Here is a 13,827-nt window from a genome sequence, read left to right as displayed (position 1 = left end):
GTTGTTGTTTTTATCAGTAATGGATGCTGGATTTGTCAAATACTTTTTTCCGCATCTATTGTGACAATCATATGGTTTTTCTTTTTTAGTTTGTTAATTTGATGAATTACATTGATTTGCTATTTCTATTCTTTTAAATTTGTTAAGGTGTGTTTTATGGCCCAGAACATGGTCTATCTTGGTGAATGTTCCATGTGAACTTGAGAAGAATCTGTATTCTGCTGTTGTTGGATGAAGTACGCTATAGCCATCAGTCACATCCAGTTTATGATGGTGTGGTTGAGTTCAAGTGTATCCTCACCCATTTTCTGCCTACTAGGTCTGTCCATTTCTGATACAGGGTGCAGAGGCTTCCAACTCTGATAGTGAATTCATCTATTTCTTCTTGCAGTTCTCTCAGTTTTTGCCTCCCATAGTCTAATGCTCTGTTATTAGGCACATATACATTAAGGATTATTATGCCTTCTTGGAGAATGACCTCTTTATCATTAGGTCATGCCCCTCTTTCGGTCTGAAATTAATGTAGCTTCTCATGCATTCTTTTGGTTAGTATTAACACATTATACTTTTGCCCACCCATTTACTTTTAATCTACATGTCTTTATGTTTAATATGGGTTTCATGTAGACAAGATGTGCTTTTTGATGCATTCTGCATCTTTCAATTGGTACATTTAGATCATTGACACTCAAAGTAATTCTTGATATAGTTAGCTTAATAGGTATCATATTTGTTACTGTTTTCCACTGGTTACCCTTGTTCTTAGTTCCTATTTTATCTTCTATTCTTTTTTTGCCTTTTGTCATTTTAATTGAGTATTTTATATGATTCTATGTTTTCTCCTTTTTTAGCATATTAGTTATGCTTCTTTGAAAAAAAGTTTTTAGGGTTGCCCTAGAGTTTGCAATATTTACTTATATAGTCCACTTTCAAATAACACTATAGCACAAGTAGTGTGAGTACCTTATTACAAAGTAATCTTAATTCCTCCTTCCCATTCCTTCTACCATTGCTGTCCTGTCTCTCTTCATTCATTTCACTTGTATACAAGCATATACACACATGTGTATATGCATAAGATACATACATAAGCATACATAATTGAATACATTATTGCTATTATTGTTTTGAACAAACCATAGATCAACTGAGAGTAAGAAAATATAGGCTTTTATTTTCCCTTAATCTTTCTTTGATGCTCTTCCTTACTTTATGTATATCCAGGTTTCTCACCCATATTGTTTTCCTTCTCTCAAAAGAACATCTCTTAATACTTTTTACAAGGTATGTCTGCTGGCAACAAATTCCCTCAATTTTTGGTTATCTGAGAAGTCTTTATTCCTCTTTCACTTTTGAAGCATAGAATTTTATAGGATATGGAATTCCATGTTGATGTTTTCTTTTCTCAACACTTTAAATATTTTACTCCACTTCCTTCTTATCTGTAGGGTTTCTAAGAGAAGTCATATGTAGTATTATCTTTGCCCCTCTATAGGAATGGTGTCTTTTCCCTTTGGGTTTTTATTTTTTCAGGATTTTTTTCTTTATGTTTGACTTTCTATGATTTGAAAATGATATGCCTAGGTGTAGCTCTTGGCATTTATCCTACTGTGTTCTCTAAGCTTTCTGATCTGGAGGTTGGTATCTGACATTAATTTGAGTAAATTCTGTCATTATTTTTTCAAATATTTCTTCTGTTCCTTTCTTTCTTCTTCATCTGGTATTGCCATTATGTGTATGTTACACCTTCTGTAGTTGCCCCACACTCCTTGGATAATCTATTCTGTTTCTTTCGGTCTTTGTTTTCTTTACATTTTGATTTTGGAGATTCCTGTTGACATATCCTCACACTCAGAGATTCTTTCCTCAGCTGTGTTCAGTATACTAGTAAGCCCATCAAAGGCATTCTTCATTTCTGTCAGTGTTATCTCTAGTATTTGTTTTTTTTTCTTAGGATTTCCATTTCTCTGCTCATATTGCCCATCTGTTCTTACATGCTGTCTACTTTTCCATTAGAACTCTTAGCATATTGATCATAGTTGTTTTAAATTCCCAGTCTGATAATTCCAACATCCCTTGCCATGTCTGGTTCTAACATTTGCTCTGTCTCTTCAAACTGTGGTTTTTGCCTTTTGGTATGTTTTATAAATTTTTCCTGATATCCAGAGGTGAAGTACTAGATAAAAGGAACTGCTGTGAATAAGCCTTTAGTAATGCAGTGGTGAGATGTGGGGGAAGGAGAAGCATTCTACAGTCCCAGGATTAGGTTTCAGTCTTCTAGTGAGCCTCTCTGCCTCTGGACTATGAACTTCACAAGTATTAACAATATTTTCCCTCTATCTTAGGTGGGAAAAGATAGCTAGCATAGGCTGGCTACATGTCCTTGCTCCCATGTGGTTAATTTTTAAAATTTGAGAATGTTTCTCTTATCACATGTGGGTATTCTCCCCCCCCCCCCCCCCAAAGTATTTATCAGTATAGTGTAAGCCCTGGCTGTTGGGTTTTCTTTCTTTCTTTCTTTCTTTCTTTCTTTCTTTCTTTCTTTCTTTCTTTCTTTCTTTCTTTCTTTCTTCTTTCTTTCTTTCTTTCTTTCTTTCTTTCTTTCTTTCTTTCTTTCTTTCTTTCTTTCTTTTGACTTTTTGACTTTTTGTAATGCAAGTGCATGACCTTATGCTTTGATTGCCCAGGTATCCACTTCAAAGACAGGCACTGAGGGCGGCACTTGACGGGATGAGCACTGGGTGATATGCTATACAGTGGCAAATTGAACTCCAATAGAAAAAAAAAAAAAAAGATGGCTATCTCAAACACTTTACCAGCCACAGGACTAGATAAAGGGCCAGACCACCTCTCCTGACCGAGGCTCCTTTGTTATGGAGATCTTGGTTGATTTCAATATTGATTTGTCTTTTCTCACACTTTAAACTCCCACTTTTATGTTTTATATTTACCAATGAAGAGTTGGCCCATGAGAGGTGCCTGGGTGGCTCAGTTGGTTAAGTGTCTGCCTATGACTCAGGTCATGATCTCAGGGTCCTGGGATTGAGCCCTGTTTCAGGCTCCCCTGCTCAGTGGGGAGTTTGGTTCTCCCTTGCACTCTCCCTGCTTGTAGTGCTCTTTCTCTATCTCAAAAAATAAAAAAATAAAATCTTCCAAAAAAAAAAAAAAAGTGAGCCCATAAAACCCTAGGCCCCCACTCTCAACCCCCCAAAAAGCAGAACCCCAGCCCCAAGCTTGCTCTCTCTCTATTCTCACAACCTTGCTATGTGGCCCTAAAAATGTTATGTAATTTTCAGTTCTGTAAGCAATAAACTTTTAACCTCCAAAGCCTCCTGGTGGTTATTGCTACCAGGCACCTTGCAATCATAATAAACACAAGAGCTGGTCCAGCCACAATATTAGCTATTGATAAGCTGGGCCCGACACACAACAACTGGCATCCTATAAATTTTGATGTCTTCTATTTTTACTTACATTCAACTCAGAATATATTCTAATTTCCCTTTTATTCTCCTGTTTGACCCATGGATTATTTAGAAGTGTATTATTTAGTTTCCAAATGTTTGAAATTTTCCAGATTTTCTGTTTTTGTTTTCTAATTTAGTTTCACTCTGGTCAGAGAACATGCTTTGTATATCTCAAATTCTCTAAACCTGAGACTCACTTTATAATCTAGAATATGGTCCATATTGGTATAAGTTCCAGATGCAACTGAAAAGAATGTGCATGCTGCTGTTATGGGATGGAATGTTTATAAATGTCAATTAGGTCAAGATGGATGATAGTGTTGTTCAAATTTTCTATATGCTTACTGATTTTTCTACTTGTTCTATCAATTTTCAAGACAGACATACTGAAATCTCCCACTATAACTTCAGTTTTGTGTATTTCTCACTGCAGTTTTCTGTTTTTGCTACATGTATTTTAAAGCTATATTACTAAGTGCATAAACATTTAGAATTGTTATGCCCTTTTGATGAACTACTTATGAAATTTTTTTTCATCACTGGTAATATTCTTTGTTCTGAAATCTACTTGTTTGATATTAATATAGGCATGTTAGTTGTCTTTTGATTGATGTTAGCACAGTTGATCCTTCTCATCCTTTTATTTTTAAGGAATCTATGCTATGATATTTGAAGGGCATAGTTGAGATCTACCTGTATATTCAGTATGACTATCTCTGCCTTTAAAAAAATTTTTTTTAAATTATTTTTTAAAGATTTTATTTATTTATTTATTTATTTATTTATTTATTTATTTATTTATGACAGACACAGAGAGGGGCAGGCAGAGACACAGGCAGAGGGAGAAGCAGGCTCCACGCAAGGAGTCCCGATGCCCCAGGCCAAAGGCAGGCACCAAACTGCTGAGCCACCCAGGGATCCCTTATCTCTGCCTTTTAACTAGAGTATTTATTTTATTTTTAAAAAAGATTTTATTTATTTATTCACGAGGCACAGAGAGAGAGAGAGAGAGAGAGAGAGAGAGAGAGAGAAAGAAAGAGAGGCAGAGACATAGGCAGAGGGAGAAGAAGTAGGCTCCATGCAGGGAGCCCCATGTGGGACTCTCCCTGGATTCTGGGATCATGCCCTGAGCCAAAGGCAGATGCTCAACCACTGAACCACCCAGGCATCCCTCAACTGGAGTATTTAGACCATTTCCATTTAATGAGATTGTTTACATGATTAGGCTTAAATCACTTCCTAATTTCTACTTTTCTTTTTATCCCATCTGTTCTTCTCTTTTTCTTCTTTATATGTCTTCTTTTGGATTAATTAAAATTTATTATGATTCCATTTGATCTATTTTGATAGATTATTGGGTATAAGTCTTTGCTTTATTATTTCAGTAGTTGCTTTAAGGTTCATAATATACATCCTTGAACTACCACAGCCTACTTTTTTTTTTAAATAAAAAATATATATTTATTTATTTATCTTAGAGAAACAGAGTATGTGAGTGGGGTGAGGGCAAGAGGGAGGGGAGAAGCACATTCCCGACTAAGTATGGAGCCTGAGGCAGGGCCTGTCCCATGACCCTGAGTCCATGACTTGAGCAGAAACCAAGAGTCAGATGTGTAACCAACTGAGTCACCCACGTACCCCATCACAGTCTACTGTGAAGTGAAATTATAATACCTGGTATATAGTATAAGCACCTTATAATAGTACACTTCAATTTTTCCCTCTTGACTTTGACTTTTATGCTATTGTCATACATTTACTTTTATATGTGTCATAAATCCAACATTCCATTGTTGTTATTTTTGTTTATGCTGTTAGTTATCTTTTAAAGAGATTTAAATAATGAGGAAATAATGTAGCTAACTAGAAAATTATGTATTTATTTGTTAAATTATGTTAAAATTATGTTAACATTTTTGGCACTGTTAATTCCTTCTTATAGATCCATATTTCTGGCTGGAATCATTTTACTTTGGCCTGAAAGACTTTATTTATTTATTTTTCAATGTTGCTTGAAGCAGGAGTCTCCTGATAATGAATTCTTTCAGTTTTTGTATGTTTTGAAAAGTCTTTATTTGCCTTCATTTTTGAAAGCTATTTTTGCTAGGTATAGAATTCTAGGTTACTTTGGAGATGTTCTTTAGATATGTTATCTACTTTTTATTTTTCTTTTGTGATCTACTTTAAAGGTGTTGCTTCACTGTCTTCTGAATTGCATTGTTTCTAACAAGAAGTTTGATGTCTTCCTTATCTTTGTTCTTTTGTACATAACATGTCCTTTTTTCTTTGGCTACTTTGAAGACTTTCTCTATCACTGCTTTTGACCAGTTTGTTTAAAATATGCCTTGCCATAGTTGTTCTCATGTTTCTTGGGCATGTGGTTCACTGAACTTCTTGGATCCGTGTATTTATAGTTTTCATCAAATTAGGACATTTTTCAGCCCTTATTTCTTCCAATGCTTTTTCACCCATTCTCTGTTGGGAACTCTATTTTCACAAAGATAAGGTCACTTGAAATTGCCCCATAGCTCACTGATGCTTTTTAAATTTATTTTCCTCTGGGGTTTGAAGAGTTTCTATTACTATGTTGCCATATTCATTAATCTTTTCTTCTGTGATGTTGAATCCCTTTCAATGTATTTTTCATCCTACACGTTATAGTTTCATCTCTCAGAGATTGGTTTGAGTCTTTTAAAATGTTTTCTATGTCTCTACTTAACTTTTTTAACAGCTGAACTACAGTTATAATAACTGCTTTGCCATTCTTGTCTGCTAATTCTAACATCTGTTTCAGTTTAGAGTCAGTTTTTTTAAGACTTTTTAAAAATTTATTCATGAGAGACACAGAGAGAGAGAGGAAGAGACACAGGCAGAGGGAGAAGCAGGCTCCATGCAGGGAGCCCAACGTGGGACTTGATCCTGGGTCTCCAGGATCATGGCTAAAGGCAGCACCAAACCACTGGGGCACTGGGGCTGCCCTAGAGTCCATTTTAATTGATTATTTTTTCTCTCTTAGGTTCACATTTTTCTATCTCTCTTAATGTCTAGAAATCTTTAGCTGGATGTCAGACATTATAAATTTTATCTTGGTGAGTGCTAGGTATTTCTGTATTCCTATGAATAATCTTGAGCTTTGTTCTGTTATGCAGTTAGGTAACTTGGAAATGATCTGATCCTTTTGAGGTTTACTTTCAAGGTTGATTAGACAGGACTGGAGTATTGATCAACTAGGGCTAGGTTTTTTTTTTTTTCCATTTCTTTTTTGTCCGCTATGCAATATCTCTGTATGATCAGTCTGACTGTTGGGAATAGACAATTACCACTCAATCAAAACTTGCAGGGGACCCTCTGAAGATCTCCAGAATTCTCTAAGCAGCTATGTCTTCCCTAGTACTATATAACTCAGGAACTCTAGCTGCCCCATTCTCTCTGGATTTCAACAACTTCTCTTCAACCCAGGGAAACTTCTGGGATTTCTCTCCCCTGTCATGACCTGGAAACTAGCAATCATAGAGTTTTCCTCAATTATTTCCCATGTTGCACGGATCACTGTCTCTTGTTGACTAATGTCCAAAGTTGTAAGAATCGTTGTTTCATATATTTGGCCCAGTTTGGGGAGCGGGGGGTGGTGGTGGTGGGGTGGGGTGGGGGTTGTTTTAAGCAGGAGGTTATATTCAGTCCTTATTTATTTACCTTATTTTGGCCAGAAGTGGAATGCTCCTTAAAAATCCCCTTGGATATAGCCAAGTGAATATTCTGTCACTTTTGGGAACCTCTGTAAGACCTGATAAGGACAGGAAGAGGGTAGCTATACTGGCCACAGCATACCTGAGGCTTATTCTTGGGCATCTTTTGGGATCTTCCCTCCTTAAAATTTCCATGGTCTTTACTTTAATGGAATTTCAATCCAATGGGATATGTCCATGAAGAGAACTCACACACAAGGACACCTGGGTGACTCAGCGGTTGAGCGTCTGCCTTCAGCTCAGGGCATGATCCCAGAGTCCTGGGATCGAGTCCCACATCGGGATCCCTGAAAGGAGCCTGCTTCTTTCTCTGCCTATGTCTCTGCCTCTCTCTCTCTCTCTGTCTCTCATAAATAAATAAATAAAATCTTTAAAAAATAAAAAGAACTCACACACACCCTCTCCTAGGACTTCCTGCTTTTTCTTTATCCTGGAGCCCCTCCTCTAGAAATAGTGTTTAGGGCATATGCCTTGCTGTTCCCTCTCAGGCTCCAGAGAGGAAGATCAGGCTCCACTGATCTATCCACATCCCCATAAGCTTAGATCTGGGGCTGTGGGTGGCCATACACAGTGTCAGTGACCATGACTATTAAGTCAGAGCAATGCTCATAAGGCCTAAGCACATTCTCATGAGGATTATCTCACAAAATCTGGGGTGGGCCAGACCATAATAAGGTCTGCTGAATCCCCTAGGCTGAGTTTCAGAAGTATTATCTATCTTTCTAAGGGTCTTGTGTGGCTCTGCCACACCTAAGTCACCAGCCCATCCCTCAGTTTAGAGCTCCCTGCTCTGGGGTTGCATTTTGGGGAAGTCAGGCAAGACGCAACTATACATACTGCTTTGGGGCAGAGCACAGGACAGTAGTCCTTCCCCAGTCTCTCCTCATCTCAGGTTAGCCTCCTGGGTCTCTGCTAACCAAGATGTAATGATCACCCTCATAGTTCAATGTTAGTAGCAAACTAGACAAGGAGTGGGCAGCCAACCTTGCTTCAGACAAGAGCCACATTCACCAGTTGTATTTAGGAGTTGATAGAGGTAAAACACATTTTATTTCTAAGTAGACATTACTACACCCAATTTATCAAACAAATGGACCTAACAAGTATGGATGTGAGATGTCCATTTTTTCCCTTTTATATGAGAAATCTGATTTGTTTTTTAAAACATGCTTTTTGTTTTGTTTTGTTTTGTTTTGTTTCATAGGCATTTTTTTCCTTTATGTTTATTACCCAAGAGCCCAACACATTACCCTCTTGTATAGGGGAAGAAAAGTGGTGTTTGAACTTAAGCTCCCTTCTGCTCTGACCAGGCCAGGTATATAGGGCAAGAGGAACCAGGAAGGAAGGAAAACAGGCCTCAAGTTTGTTTCCCTGACACCACAGAGCACTGAAACACTGCCCTTCATCCCCATGGCTTCATAGGGAGGCTGAGACAGCAAAGAAACAAGATAAGTGCAAAGGAGGCAAGGGACAACAGTGACATCAATGTGGAGGGCTGGGCTAGCACCAGGACAAGTCATCATGGGTCCCTACCCTGGAGAGTGTTAGAGGAGCCACAAGAGGCTGCTCTCTCCCCACCCTTCTACCTCTCCTCCCTCCTGCTCCTTCTTTTCAGGCCAGAATGGTACTCAGATATGGGATGGTCTTCCTGGGACAGGGAAGAGGGCAGGATAAACATATAGAAGCCAATTCTTGTGCCAAAGGGCACAGTAGACCAAGACAGGTGTCTGTCTACTAATGAGTGTCTACATGGGCCACAGTAAGGAGCGTCGTGTCCATCAGGAGGCCTGCCGGAGGAGGGGTTGAAGGGGTGACAGGGCTGGACAGAGAAGCCAGGATGCATAGAAGCATTTGGTTTATGATTGTCTAAAATCAGCAAAGCAGGGAGATGAACCCTTTGAACACTTAGGCGAGATCATGCTAGTCTTTCACTCCAAAGCCTCCAGTGGCACTCTGTCTCACTGCCAGGAAACACAATGTCCTTAGGGTAGTCTGTAAGAGCTGGCCTCCTGTTGCCCTCTAAGCTCTGCTCGTGCCCTTTCTTCCTCCCTCCCTCATTATATCATTCACTTACATATTACATAGTTGCATGAAACTCCAAATGGCAGGTAAGCTCTATGGAGGCAGAGTCTTAGGGGATTTTTGTGCATGTCTGTCTGAAAACTGATTTATCTCCCCTGCCCAGACCGGTGCCTGGCAGGTGGCAGGCATTTCAATAAGTATTTTCCAGCAGACCAACTACAACAGAGCCTTTTCCACCCACCAGTCACAGAGCACCCAGTCCCACAGAGGGATTTCCAACTCTGTTTAGGCATTGGCCTCTCTAGGCCTGACTGGGGCTGCAAGGGGAGAGGCCAATGGGAGACTCCTAAGTTTCTGAGTTTGGGGCTCTTTTTTTTTTTTTTTTATTGTGGTAAGAACACTTAACATGGGATCCACCCTCCTAACATATTTTTAGCTGCTATACTGCCTTGTGTATACGCATAATTCTAGGTGCTTATTGTTCTCTAGGTGCTTGGTACATAATTGGGGCACAAAGAAACAAAACCTCTGCTGATTTGACTTGACTGAAACAGCACCGGGAATGTTAAGAAACCCAACCAAGTGATCAGATAGCACAGAGAAAAGGGAAAGCGTTTTGCCATGTGGATTTCCAGAAGTTTTCAGCATTCCTCAGCATTCCTCCCTGTGAAAGAGAGCTGGGCCACCTAGCAGTCTCTGCAGTGCTCTGCCGGGTCCCCTGAGGGACGTGGCAGCGGACCATCATCCTGGAGCTTTATTATGCCAGGTATGAGAGCAAGCAGAGTGCTGTCTGCAGCCTCCCCTGGAGCCAGAGACAAGCCCGCCCCGCAGTGCACACGCGCACACATGCCCTCGCACACAGCCCTGAGACACGTGGGGAGGAAGGGCTGACGTCTTTCTGGACATGCATCTGTGGAGGTGGCTGGCCCCTGAACCATCTGGCTGAGGTGGAGGCAGTAGAGACAGGCAGTGTGAGAGAATGAGTGGACTAGATGTCCAAGTGAGGTCAGAGGCAGAAGAGAAAGGTGACAGGAAGTGATTAGCAGATGAGCCCTGCACCCAGCGGTGGTGCGAGATGGCAGGTTTCAGGAGACGCAGGACATAGGAGAGAGAAATGGGTGGTGGGCTCGGCATATGAAGGCTCCACTGGCTGAAGGAGGCCCCGTGCCCAGACCAGCAGAGAACGTGTCCGCTCATGGCACATGGAGCACATGGGTGTGTGACCAGGGACGGCTAGGACATGGCAGCCTGGGGAGCACAGCGTCATGTAGCTGCCCAGGTTCACAGATGAGGCACCATTGAATTCAATGGTTTCTTCAAGGTCTATTAAGACTCTTCAGAGTCTAGTCTAACTTGCTAACTTTAAAGAAGAGAAGACAGCTCAGTAGCTCATGGAATCAAGGGAAAGAAGGGACTGGAACCCTAGCTTCCTGGCTCCTACCAAAGAGTAGGGCTGTTTGTGTGCCCAGTGGTTGGAGAGAGGGCAAGTGAGGGAGAACGAGGGGAGGACACCTAGCCCCTTCTCCTTACTGCAGCTGGCCGAGTTCACTGCTGCTGTAAGGAAAGAGGTGCACAGGGGCGCCTTTCCCCCCAGCAGGGCCTTAGGGACAAAGGTTAGGGGCCTCTGGGTTGCCTCCCCTGAGGACTGGTCACACTGGGTGTCTATGCCATGCTTGAAGCATATTAAAAAGAGAGAGATGAAAGAGATGGGAAAAGGGACAGAGAGAAAAGGAGAGACCAGACTCAAAGAAGAGTAGCCCACTTAGCCTCACAGAAGGACGGCAGCAGGTCTCTGAAAACACCAGCCAGCTTCTCAGATCTTGGGCCAGAATCTCCTATGCCCCTTACATCTCTACCACTGACTGTCTCACAGATGGGGTCACAAGCCTAAAGAGGGTCCACTCCTGGCACAGAACTGTAGAGAGGGGCAGGAGTCCAGCCGCTGCCCAGACTCCAGCCCTTTTCTGGAACCGGACCAGGAGCCTGCTGCTGCCCAGAGCATCAGGGAGCCTCTCTGCACAGGTGTGCACACCTGTCTCTCTTGCTGGCTTCTGCTATCACCACCACCAGGGAGGGGCTCCATGGAACTCGACCTCCTACTCAAGGGGGAGATGGTTTCATGAATTGTCACACGCTGCTGCCTGGAAAGTGGCACTCAGCTCAGCCCCATCTCCTCCCGGGAGACACTCACCATTCATCTGGGAGGGTGATGAAGAGTAGTCCCGGTCGGTGTGCCGCCGCTCAGGCTTCAGATTGCGGCTTTGTCTGCCAGAGCCCTCCAGCATGTTCACGATCTCACTCCGGTCAATGTTGCGCAGGGCTGCGTACAGATTCTCCACTGCGTGGGGGGAGAAGGGAAGGGGCGCTTGCCAAGGGGATTCTCACCACCGTGGGCAGGGTGGAAAGGGTGTGGGGCTCGGGCTCTGGGGCTTGGGAAGCAGGCAGATTGGAAGTGGGGGAATATGGTGGAATTATTTTCTCAGAACGCAGAGGCAACTCTTGTTTGTCAGAATCAAAACTGCCTGCCTCTTGGGGGGATGCTTTATTATCCTTCCACAGATCTTTTCTGAACCCTAACAGTGGCCAATTTCAGAGCATGGAAAGACTGTTTTTTTGTCCTCTAAGGGGGAATTCCACAGGGAATGAGAGTGAGGAGAATTGGGTACTGTCCTTTGGAAATCCTTGGTCCTTGCCAGTTGATTTGAGATGCAAATGCAGACACTCAATTTCCTCTCTAGTGTTTCTGAGGATTGGGAATAGAGTTGAGGAAGAGCTGAAATGAGTGAGACAGATCTTCCCTCCCCATTGGAGGAAAAGATAGTACTGCATCAGGCAGGGTGCTCTGTCCTGAGAGGATGGTCATCATTTTTAAGAAACTCAACAGGAAGTCACATGCCCTGCACCTAGGCTGTCATCTCGTCCACGTGTGACTGTTACCTTAGTCACATGGGGAAAGGCAGAGGCCAAGACGCTCCTGTCTTCCAATGACAGGACCGTCTGGAGGACCCCGTGACCCTGAGAGGTGTGTGTGTGAGAGACAGAGTGACAGAGACAGAGACAGAGACAGAGACAGAGGATGCAAAAAGGGCAACGATCACAATGGGAATGAGAAGGAAGAACTGCTGGGGTGAAGAGGTCCTGCATGGGCTTAGGAAGGAGAAGCCTCCCACAGCTTAACGGTACTGACTGTTGGCGTTTTTGCCTTCTCGAAGGACCCAGAGGTTCAGCAAGGCTGCGCTCTGCTCCAGCAAGGAGTTGGGATTTTCCACGCGGATCCTGTTGATGTCTTCCACACTGAACTGCAGCTCCCGAGCCAGCTCTGCAAGCAAGGAACCAGGCCTGGTGTGAGCTGGCCACCGCCTGGCTCCGGCTCCCTGGGGCGCTGTGCGGGGGTGGGAGGGGTGCCTGGCGGGGAGTGCCAGGAGTTACACAACAGCCTCCCCACTGGAACTGGGGTTCCTTCTTACCCAAAAGCACCTCGTGAAAAACAAGCAGCCATATCTTTGTATCTCCAGAAAATGGGGCAGGAATAGGAGTGCTCAAAAAAAGGTATGGAATGAGTGAGTGAATGAATGAATGAATGTCCTTTCTTTGTTTCATCACTTCAAATATTAGATGACAACACTGAGCCTCTCAGCAAGGTTAATGCTCATCCCAGGTCACAGGACAAGCTAATGCCAGAGCCAGGCGTGGGCAGAGCCCACAGAAGGCCACTGCAGGGCTGCCAGTATGACACCAGGATGCCATTTAGCTTTCCATGAAGAAGCAATTATAACGGAAATGCAGTTCTTGTACTTATGTTTCTTTAGGGAAAGGCATTATTTACATTTAAAATGAAAATACAAGTTCCCATCTAAATGCAAGGCAATAACGCAGAATGTTAGCTTTTCCCCTCCCATTATTTTGATTGTTATTTCTCACAGGTGCTTTAGAAAGGAGAACAGCCTCGGAGTCTAATTTCAAGGATGAGGGAGACCAGAGGGATGGTGACAGTAAGAGACAGAATGTGCATGAACCCCCCCCCCCCCCACATACACACACACACACACACACACGCACACAGAGGAGCAGCAGACATTCTTTTTTGGCGTTAGAATGAATAGTCCTATCCTTAAGAATGAATAGGCTTAGGAATGAACTTCTGTTATAAATTTTTGTCACAGAGCCTTTTGGCAAGTTATTGCTAAGGTTTCTGAGTTTGTCTGAAGCCTTCTCTATAGGGTGGCTGAGCAAAGAAGTTCAGTCCTATGAAAGCTAACAAAAAAGAGGGAGAGACTAAGTTATAGGGCCTGTGACTGAGTAAAACACATTTTGAGCTTACACCATATTTCCCCCCCCCCCACAGCCTCATTTCAAATGAGACCTGCCCTGATGACTGATGGGACTTCTGGTAGACCTCAGTAACAGCTCAAGATTATAAGTGAAAGATTTTGAGACTTCTACTTTTCTTCCTTTCCTTCCCTCAACAAAGCCAGCCCTTCAGGAAGGGCAATGTTAGCACGTGGAGCAGTGGCAGGGTTTGGTCACTAACTAGGTTTAGAACTAGAGTCATTCCATTTAGCTGGATCTCAGTTTTCTCATTTGTAAAATGA

General features: G+C 42.5%; 1 protein-coding gene across 13 annotated transcripts in view; it reads right to left on the bottom strand.

Moving 5' to 3' along the window:
- The window catches only part of ANK1 (ankyrin 1), a 215,778-nt gene that overhangs the window by 21,710 nt on the left and 180,241 nt on the right, over positions 1-13,827 (bottom strand). For all 13 annotated transcript variants that reach the window (XM_072763453.1, XM_025993650.2, XM_072763456.1 and 10 more), the window contains 2 exons: positions 12,423-12,554; positions 11,427-11,573 (listed from right to left, as the gene is read on the bottom strand). In XM_072763453.1, coding sequence (XP_072619554.1) covers positions 11,427-11,573; positions 12,423-12,554 — 279 coding nt within the window. The remainder of the gene's footprint in view (positions 1-11,426; positions 11,574-12,422; positions 12,555-13,827) is intronic.

Source organism: Vulpes vulpes, chromosome 7, assembly GCF_048418805.1.
Source record: "Vulpes vulpes isolate BD-2025 chromosome 7, VulVul3, whole genome shotgun sequence".
In the NCBI taxonomy this organism is placed as follows: Eukaryota; Metazoa; Chordata; class Mammalia; order Carnivora; family Canidae; genus Vulpes; species Vulpes vulpes.
The sequence above is the reverse complement of the archived record's forward strand: the minus strand, read 5'-3'. Positions and strand labels throughout refer to the sequence as shown.